Source organism: Neurospora tetrasperma (genome assembly GCF_000213175.1).
Source record: "Neurospora tetrasperma FGSC 2508 unplaced genomic scaffold NEUTE1scaffold_81, whole genome shotgun sequence".
In the NCBI taxonomy this organism is placed as follows: domain Eukaryota; kingdom Fungi; phylum Ascomycota; class Sordariomycetes; order Sordariales; family Sordariaceae; genus Neurospora; species Neurospora tetrasperma.
The window spans coordinates 5,202,755-5,212,315 of NW_009799179.1; the positions used below are offsets into that span (position 1 = coordinate 5,202,755).

At 51.7% G+C, this 9,561-nt stretch overlaps 4 protein-coding genes across 4 annotated transcripts; 3 read left to right on the top strand and 1 right to left on the bottom strand.

The window, feature by feature from the left end:
* Positions 1–2,013: 2,013 nt before the first annotated feature.
* On the top strand, positions 2,014–4,098 carry NEUTE1DRAFT_91241 (uncharacterized protein; the record flags this gene model as incomplete). The annotated part of the gene is made up of 3 exons (XM_009858012.1): positions 2,014–2,661; positions 2,721–3,370; positions 3,462–4,098. 3 exons carry the CDS (start codon positions 2,014–2,016, stop codon positions 4,096–4,098), a joined length of 1,935 nt encoding a protein of 644 aa, XP_009856314.1.
* A 650-nt stretch (positions 4,099–4,748) lies between these two features.
* NEUTE1DRAFT_118882 (uncharacterized protein) lies at positions 4,749–5,016 on the top strand (the record flags this gene model as incomplete). The annotated part of the gene is made up of 1 exon (XM_009858013.1): positions 4,749–5,016. The coding sequence occupies one exon, from the start codon at positions 4,797–4,799 to the stop codon at positions 4,965–4,967; it is 171 nt and encodes a 56-aa protein (XP_009856315.1).
* Positions 5,017–5,659: 643 nt separating this feature from the next.
* On the bottom strand, positions 5,660–7,794 carry NEUTE1DRAFT_150172 (lysophospholipase; the record flags this gene model as incomplete). The annotated part of the gene is made up of 2 exons (XM_009858014.1): positions 5,660–7,124; positions 7,298–7,794. The coding sequence occupies 2 exons, from the start codon at positions 7,792–7,794 to the stop codon at positions 5,660–5,662; spliced, it is 1,962 nt and encodes a 653-aa protein (XP_009856316.1).
* Positions 7,795–8,184: 390 nt separating this feature from the next.
* Positions 8,185–8,568, top strand: NEUTE1DRAFT_105653 (uncharacterized protein; the record flags this gene model as incomplete). The annotated part of the gene is made up of 2 exons (XM_009858015.1): positions 8,185–8,244; positions 8,353–8,568. The coding sequence occupies 2 exons, from the start codon at positions 8,185–8,187 to the stop codon at positions 8,566–8,568; spliced, it is 276 nt and encodes a 91-aa protein (XP_009856317.1).
* Positions 8,569–9,561: the final 993 nt, after the last annotated feature.

A 9,561-nucleotide genomic window follows, 5' to 3' on the forward strand; every position in this document is an offset into this window, starting at 1 on the left:
GGATCGATCTAAATGTCAGTGGCCAGAGCAGGCAATTTTGCGTTGCATGGTGTGGTTTTGTCACCTGTAGCAATGCCGGTGACTGCCCTAGTCTACACCTACACCTTCCAGTTCCTGGGCTAGTTGAGGTGCCTTGCCTCAGTCTCAAGCTTGACTTTGCTAGCAGTAATTATACTTCAGAGGTAGGTGCATCCGTGGAGGATTAATGTCCCTCGAGGTACGCTCGCTCTTCAGATGAAGGGCTTGATGTGATAGGTTGTTTGGAGCTCCCCGTGCTTGTATCGAAGCACGTACCGGGTATGAAGAGGGAAGATGCAGATAGGCAGGTACTTTGCCCAGCATTGATAGACAGCATATTTTTGAGTATATGCCTAACTTGGCCAGTACATAATACGAAGTCACATAACCAGAACGCACACTTGCGTCGAAAATATTTCGACCCCCGAATCGGCCCCTCAACGACTGGAGCGGGACGGGAGCTCACCCAATCCAGGTGGGGTCTGGAAGCTATCTGCTCATGCCGTTAAACGGCTCCATCTGGCTAGTCTTCAGACGGCGTTCTTGATGTCTTCCCATTGCAATTGAAGACGCAATGGAAGGCCATTGTTCAATCTACGTGTCTGACCTATCTGGGCTTCCTTTTGATAACACCTCGACACCCATTTAAACCCGAGCCGACGCAGCATCGCCATGTTCTAGCGAGATCTGAAGATACCGACGTCAAGCCTCCGTTCGACGTTGTCTCCATTTTCTGTCAACATCTCTCACTCCGCTGAGCAGGAGCAAGGTACGTCTCATAGCTCTTTACCTCTCAGTCTCAGTCAAATTGTTCACCTCATTCTCTCATGATGCTTTGTTCCAGTTTGTTGCAGTAGTTCGAGTGATCTTTCAATTTGAAACAGACATCAACATCAACACGATCATCAGCATCGCATTAGCTTCAATACTACTGTGTCTGTCAAGCCCCATTGCTGATGCTTCTCAGGAAGGGAGAAAGGAAACATCATTGACTGCCGTGCAACATTCCGCTGGCTTGTTAATTGTTGCGTCCTTTAATCCACTGATGGCTTCTACTGCTCCAGATTCCTAGCTAGGTTGTTTCCCCTTTCCTCCGTCCTTCTTCTTGTTCGTATTTGTTGGCTCCTGGCGAACAGTTCCTAAATTTCTCTCGTATTTTCCTCAATTTCTTACCAGTACAGACCCGAACGCGGTTCAAATCTTGATATATCTAGGGTTCTTCTAGTCAACCCTGTCTAAGCTTTACTATCATTGCAAACCCTCATTTTCTGGACGGTCTCTTAGTTGCTTTGGTTTCTTCAGCGTGCCCCAAAACCCTCACCTCCATCCATTAACACGACCCTGGACAGTAAACGTACCCCTTTTGCTACATACCCCAACCCGCTTCTGTACCTTATCGAGACTGGCCTTATCCCATTACAGTCAACGCGGCCAACGTAACGTTCGTCTCTCGCCTTTTGTCAACAAGAGCTCCGTCGTAGCGTTACCGGCCGTTCGGCTATACGGTCCTGCTGGCCTGCTACCTACCTTGGCTCAACCGCTGTCCTCTAGTGGGAATCGAAAACTTACAACCTCGCTCGTACATTGGCCATACTTTTCTTCCAAATATCTCACCTTCTTCTCTCACCGGGGCCTTCGCCTTTCAAGCTGAGTGCCGCCGAAGGCTAAGTGCCCAGGAGATCCAGATCAGCAGATTGATACTTTGCCTCATAGACTCGGCACATTGACTTCCTGCAAAGTGCCATAGTCTCTGTGATTGGAATAACCGCTCATCATAAACATCGCACATTCACAGCCGATTAGTTACAATTTCCTTGACCAGGACGCACCTTAGACTGGATCCCGGCTTTGGTAAGAGATTGGCAAACCCTTCTCTACGAGCGATCATCCTTTGTGTTGAGGTTCAGGGGCAAAATCATCGGCCAGACTGGTGGCTGCATCATCATTTCACCAAAGTTCAAAAGAAAAGAAAAGAATCTGAACAAGAACGGCAAAATGACTACACCAACGGCTTCTGGCAATCCAACGACGGAAACGGTGCATACGATATCCTCTCCGCTTGATGCGCCTCTTGAGGGTGACGTGCATCACCCAGGTCTGGGAGAGCAAGAATCGCAAGCGGAGCAGTCGCAACAGCCGAATGGAGGGCAACAAGAGAAACAAATGCACCGGGAGCAGCATGAGGAACATACCGAAGAACAGCAGCAAGGTCAGGAACGACACGAGGAACAGCACCAGGAGCATCACCAGGAACAACGCCCGGATCAAGTTCATGAACAACATCAGGAACGGCAGCCCGAGTATACCGGTCCAGCGGTCTTGCATGTTCCTACTGCTACCATCGGGATTGTCGAGAGCCATGGTCACTCGCCGCGGGCGAGAAAGGACACCAACTCCTCCATATCGACCATTACATCTGCCGCCACAGCTGCTACATCCTGTAGCATCGGGTCCTCCCCCTCCCTCACTCCGACAAGCGCTCTGCCAACGCAAAACATTTTTTCTCTCAAGGACGGGAACGCTCCTTTGTCTTCGAGTCGAAACAGACGGCGGACTGGCCCCTTGGCGCCCGAGGCAAGGGGAAAGGCCGCTCTGATCCGAAAACAAGGTTCATGTGCGAACTGCAAAAGGAAGAAAATCGGAGTGAGTGCAAAACTTGGAAGCCGTCCAGGCCAGTTCACTTACTGGGCTTTTCCTTATAGTGCGATGCCCGACATCACGGCATGACTTGGGAAGAACTCGCGCAAAAATTTCCCAACTCTGCAGAGATGCAGCAGCTTGAAGCCATTGTGCCGCCGACCCCTAATTTTCATACACAAGAATCAAGAAAGCACAATCTGAGCACCCCTTCGCCAGAATTCATGGATATCGATTCCTCTCCAACTCAACAACAGATCCGTTCATCGTTTAGCGAGTCGCGTGTTAGAACACCTCTGCCTTCCAAGCCTCGTCAGGATCGGGCATCAACTGTGTCGTTCCCTCAGCCCAATGGTGGTCTTTCCAACGGCAACGTTCTGATGTCGAATTCGCATGGGGCTACAGTTCGAGCTTCCGAAGGCTTTGCTAGGGATCGCTACAGAAGAATTTCTGCCTTGTTTCTTCGCTGGCAGGATGACGAAGACCCTGCATTGAAAAACCCGATGGATGAGTTCAGAGAGGTGCTTGGAGAGTACTACGACTGCTCATGCCAAACCAAGATTATTCCATCCGCGAATCAAAACCACAACGTTTCCATGTGGGTTTTGGATGAAATTCTTCAGTTTCTAAAGACTGATACAGAGGACGAGTTGAAAATGCTCTATTGGTCAAGTCACAGCTACTTGGACGCCGATCGACAAATGATTCTGGCAAGGTATGACCTACCCGCCTCCCACGGAATTACACCACATCACCGAAATGCGGATTGTTGTTTCTCCAGGCTGACCGTATTGCCACGTTGATAGCTCGAGAAGCAGCGAGGCGCAACCAGCGTCGTGCGTACGATGGTCTGCCATCCAGGCTCTGCTCGATCATGCTTCACCAGATGTAGTAGTCATCATGGACGCAGCCTACTACCCGAACCAATACAGATTCATGAGGAGGACCAACCGTTCATTGGAGCTTCTCGCTGCATCTACCCAGGCAAACCCGGAGAGAGGTGTTTTTACCCGTGCTTTGAGCGACCAGCTGAGGATCCGAGCTCACCTGAAGCTTTTGGGGGGCATCTCGATCGCTGATCTTCATGCTAGAGTGACAACATCCCCTCTCCTGACCATGGGGGCTAGAGTCCAGGAACTGCTCGGCTCAGGCGTGGGAGGAATGTCATTGTCGCCGCCGCTTAGTAGCTGCCCTCCTGTTCCCTTGTATCTGCAATTTGCGGGCAGTCCTAGGACATCAAGCATCATCCTGACACCGAAGATAAACCGAGAGTTGGCGGTGATGGCTGGAGATGACGAAGCTAGTGGAAGAAAAGGAGGAACAGGAGGACTTGTTTACACGTTCCGCGTGCCCGCGGGTGCAAATCAGGACATTTGGGAGGAGTATCTCTCGACGTTGCCCGACGACATCAAGGGGAGACAGGAGTTCGTGGGGGCAGGCTAGGTGAAAGTCTGACGATTTTGGACCAGAAACGGGGGCTCTCAAGAAAAAAAGGGGAAGGAGATGACACTCTGGTCAGTTGTACAAGAACCGCAAGACTACAATCAGGCAATTATCCCGAGACGTTTCCTGTTTCCTCCCAGTGCGCTTTTGTTGTTGTGACGTCCCAGAGATGTTGCCTGGGCGTGGATGTAGGTGGTCTGACTGACGACTGTGGCCATCGAAGAAGGTTACTCCCACCTGCTCTCGGTGGAAGAATTGCAAGCACCCTATTGTGGGCTGAGCGCGAAAATCAATGAGTCGTTGCGAAGATAGGTATACCGCCCTCTATCGCATACCCCAAATACCGTGTGAACACTTGGGTAAGATCAGGCTTAGAAAAAAAAAAAAAAAAAAAAAAAGAGTCAAGGCGGAACTCGTGAAGTTGATGACGAGGGCCTAGTTATCCAAAGCGCCGGCACTCGCCCAAAATCATCAGTGCAAAAAACAACAGAACAGAACACAACTCCCATCCGGGTTCGAGTCCACCAGCTCTCTCCAGTCCCTCACTTGACGCGGCCTCTAGTAACCCTCCCACCTCCAAAGGAAGTACGACCAAAAGACACAAAAGAAAAGGCTACAAACAACCGCTCGATCGAGTTCAACCATGGAAACGAACGCCTCCAACCTTTCCTTGTATTTCTTTTTCCCCCCTCCAAGATATGCGATTACCTTCTTCTGTCGCTGCAAAAGTTAAACAGACCAAACCGGAGGAGGCGGTCTACGATGTGGAACGCACGCTCTTTGGGTTACTTGAACGTAAGAGCATCACCGTTCCCGAACCGACAGGTAACTTCTTCGATGGTTTGGTTTGGGTGATTCTAGTAGTGTAGACGGTAAACCGTTACGCAACTCGACCAAGTGGTTTATTGGTGAAAGGAGCGGCCAAAGAGGTCATCTATATACCCGGTGGGCACTCTGGTTTGGGATGAGATGGAAAGGAAGGAAGGAAGGAAGGAAGGAAGGAAGGAAGGAAGGAAGGAAGGAAGGAAGGAAGGAAGGAAGGAAGGAAGGAAGGAAGGAAGGAAAGAGCGGCGAGCCAAGACAGGTGTGGGCAGCTGTGCTGGAGCCTTCAGTTTCTTGTGGCACTGAGCATCATAACTACCTAAAGAGGCTCATTCGACCGTTCGTTGCCTAGGTAGTCGAAGAAGTGAGTGGGCAGTCTATCGGCATCAGCACAGTTGATACCTCGATAACCTCCCTCAGAACAAACAACCTCAAGGTCCTTCCAACCCTACTACCAGCGAAGCAACAGGAGGATCGATCCATTATCGAAAAAAGACAGAACATAAGGATGGAGCAATTGATTGCTAAACGTAAATGCCAAAGCATACTATCAATAGAGCATGCACGTAGTGTGGTATATCCATCATCCAATATCCCCGCCCCGTCGTTCCATGATCCATGATTCTTCATCCATCATGACATTAACACCACTCATTCCTTTCCCTCTTCATTCCCGGCGATCTCCAGTCCAGTCTCAACTTAATCAGACTGGAACATCATCATGTCTTCCCTTCCCCTACTACAACAACAAGGTAGCCGCCACAACTCCCACCACAACCGACGACCAGACATTCACCATCTTTCCAATAGCAACAGCACCCGAGTCCAGGGCATGCGCATCCGCAATCTTGAACTCAGGCATGTAAACCCCCGTATCTTTGGAGTTCACTGTGCCATTCCAGCAATACCTCTCAAAGCAAGTCTTGCACGCGGCGGGCGTCTGCCTGCCCAACCGATCCAAGCTCCTGCTAATAACCGCGCAGGCGACGCAAGTAGGCCACTCCGAATCCAGCGTGCCGTTCCCCTGCGTGGCTGAGTTCCATCCGTTGCCGATGATGTCGTTGCGCTGAGACATGGTGTATGACGGATCGAAGGTGGACACGTTGCTCAGCGCGGTATAGGGCGCGTTGGGGACATAGACGATCAAGGGGGGAACCTTTTGGTTGGCGTTCAAGGTAAAGTTCTTAACATCGCAGCCGAAGAAGGAGGGGCGGTTGTTGAAGCCTAGGTTGATAAAAGTCCAGTCGTCGGGGATCGAGGGGAAGAGTGTCCCGTTGGAGATGGAGCCGAAAGTGCGCTCGTAGGTGGCGCGCAGGGCGGTGCCATTGGGCCAGTTTGTCACGTCGGCGGACGAGTCGACAGCGAAGATGACGTCCACGGCGCGCACGGGTTGGGTGAGCGGGTTGAGCGGGATATTCTGCAGATCTTCGCCGCCGTCGACCAGGTCGAGCTCGAGCGTGTCGGCGTTGGGGTTGGTCCGGTTGTTCCAGTCCAGGAACGGATTAGGGATGATTTGGGAGACGTCGTCCCTCTTCGCGCCGATTTCCTTGAGGACAGAAGTCACGGCCTCGATGAGCACGTCGGGCACACCGTCGTAGCTGGAAATGTTGGCCAAAAGGAACTGGTTGAAGAGCGTGCTGCTGGTGCCCATGACGAAGCCGGCTTGGTCAAGACCCTCAACGCACTTGCCTCCCGATGGGATCACGCCGTTGCTGAAGTTGGCGCCGAGGTACTTGGTCGGCGCAAAGCCATAGACGGTCGGGTCCCAGCTACCCGTCTCGAACGGGTTGAACTCGTAGTTGGTAGCATTGAGGGAGATGATGGTGTCTCCAGGCGCGCGGCCGTCAGCTACTAGAATAGGAAACGGCGTTTCGGCCTTCTGGAAGTTGTCGGTCTGGGCAATGCTGGAGAAGGTGTAAGCCGGGCCGCCCATATCGGCTCCGATCAGTTGGTAACTCAATGCTCGGCCCCAGTAGTCTGTTATACTTGTCTCGAAGCCAGCATCCTTCTTCTTGGCAACTTCCTTTGCCACTTCGGACCAGTACTGGATACGGTTGACAGTACTAAGGCCAGCCTCCTTGGGTCCTTTAAAGATGGAGTTCTCAAAGTCCCAGACTTTGTTCTCGCTCAGCAGGGTCTCAATGCTGCTGAAGTTGTTGGAGAACAAACTGCCGACAAGCCAGCCACCACCAGAAAGTCCGGCCCTAGAGTTGCGTTAGCAATTTACGGTCACGGTCCTCGATTTCTTGATTTGAAGAAACGAAGAAGGGGCGTAGAGTCCAAGACATGTTCGCCAGCAAGGTCGTCCACAGCCGCCCAACTTGGAACTGGCGCAGTTGACACTCGAAAACGAGATAAGAAGAACCACTTTACATACAAATATGTGCTGGACTGCAACAAGCCTCCAATACCACCTGCGCCCGTGGTATTTTGAATCCGGTTATCCGCAGCAGCAACGAAGCCGGCGCCGTTCATGAGGGCACGATAGCCGCCTCCTGAAATGGCAATGGCGACATTGGGCAGTTGCGAGATGTTGTTGGCGGCCTCATTCATGAAAGTCTCGGAATCGAACCCAGTGATGTTGGCCCTCTTCAGTAGGTCCCTCATGGGCTGGATAGTGTTCTTCCTCCGGATCGACAACCAGTCCTTCTCCTCGTTCGACAAATCCACGGCCTTCCGGAGCGTCGGCTTGGTCTTGGGACAGTCTACAACGGCAGGGGCATATCCACCGCTGGGCGAATTCGGTAGTGCTCGAACGGCAAGTTGCTGTGATGTTGATACCACGGAGACATCGCGTTGGGGTATCCTAATGGGTTCGGCCGATACATTGGCGAGCAAGGGAGCTGCGATGAGCAGCGACGATGGGAGATGCATAATTGATGATTTGCCTCTTCTTTCTCAGGATATCAGTACAGCGTATATCGTTACTAGTAAACCGTAGAAACTGTTCCGTTCGTCTGCCGTTTCAAGAAAGGGTAGTTTAATGAAATCCAAATAATAACATCAAGAGAAGGTAAGTGGCTAGTGGTCAAGAGCTAAACAGTCGCACCCAAGCCGCCTGGAAGAGCCGGAATTGTTCTGTTTTTGGTCCTCGACCGAACCAAGAAAGGGGATAATGAACGGAAGGTAGTTGTAGAAAGAACGACAGCGGCCAGGGGGAAGCAAGAACGGATATAAAAAGTCAGTCGCCCAAGAAAAAGAGAGTGAAGATCAACACGAGTACCCAGACCAAGTGTTGGTTGCGCCAAGTGGGAAGAAAGAAGGATGACAAGGGCAAGAATTGGGATCCAATGCGGATGGATTCGCTCACTCGGTGCCGCGGCGGTGCTAAGTTCCTGCCATGGATTGGGGGATTGCACAGACGGTGGAGTGCTTGCTAGAGCTAGGTACCCAGTTGCGCACCAAACGGTGCCCCTGTGCCCCTGCGTCTAGGTGTGTCCTGTGAGCAACTGCGCCCGCGCGCGGCACCGGGAAGCTGCGGGAACCTCAGTGGATGATTGGCGCCAGATCCCCGGCATCACCTCAGCACATGGGCAGAGAAGGAATCGAAGGGTAGAAGATATTCCAGGGTTTCCGCTCGCACAACTTCCAAGCGCCTCTACCGCTACCCGACTCCACACACCCACGCTGGCAGAGCAGAGCCACTGAGGCCTAGCGGTCACAGCTCCCCGTAACCACGCAGCTAGCAGCCCAGCGACCGAGGTCATCATGACACTATGACGACAATCTGGAGACTTGGGAAAATCGATGACGGGCACCTACCTCTACCTTGGGAACGATAGAGCAAGTCCAGTCAACGCCCTAGGGAAGGGGAAAAAAAGAGAAAGGAGAAAAAAAAAAAACAAGAGCCCGCCGCATGTTTGCTGAATGGTGGTGTACATACCAGATCGAACAATATCGACGCCAGGAAGCTTGGGAAATTTGGATATCCATCAGCTAGCTCCCACTGCACCTCAGCCGCTGGGCATCCTCACGAGGAGCAACACTGTGGTGCATTCATAGTACATTACAAGCAAAGTCGGGATGTTGCTAGAATCCGTCGGCTACGTCGGTAGATACCTCCCATACACAGTAGGTAGGTATCCATTTTATGGTTCCGCGTATTTCTTCGTCGACGGGGCACAGCAAAGCCAAACAGCCGCAGTGCCTCGCAACCAACACCAAGCAATAATCTCATCCATCCATACAGATCCTCCCATAGGTAATATCTTTACATGCGCACCTGCGCTGTGTTAGCAGTTTTAGGTTCCACTACCAAGGCTGACACGAGCAACACTGACAGCAAACTGCTACTTGGGGTCCAGAGATTGGCAGTTTGCTGAGCACCTATCAGTCAGTACCTTCCTTGTCATGTTTGCTTGCTTCCACGTCCCTATCCTCGCGCTATCCTATTCTTGACTTTTTGTTTCTCAACGCAAAGGCCATTCAGGTTTCTCATGTTCAACCTTTGAATGGCGATGCCGTTCGTCCCAGGACCTCATGACCTTGAAGAGACGAGAAATATATCCCAAAGCAACTTCTGCTTACGGACAAGCAACTGCATGACGGCCTACAACTCATATCTCGCGTAATCATCCAACGCTAGACCCGAGTACTCTACCTACTGTTCTCGAGACACCTACCATATATGTACCCAATCGG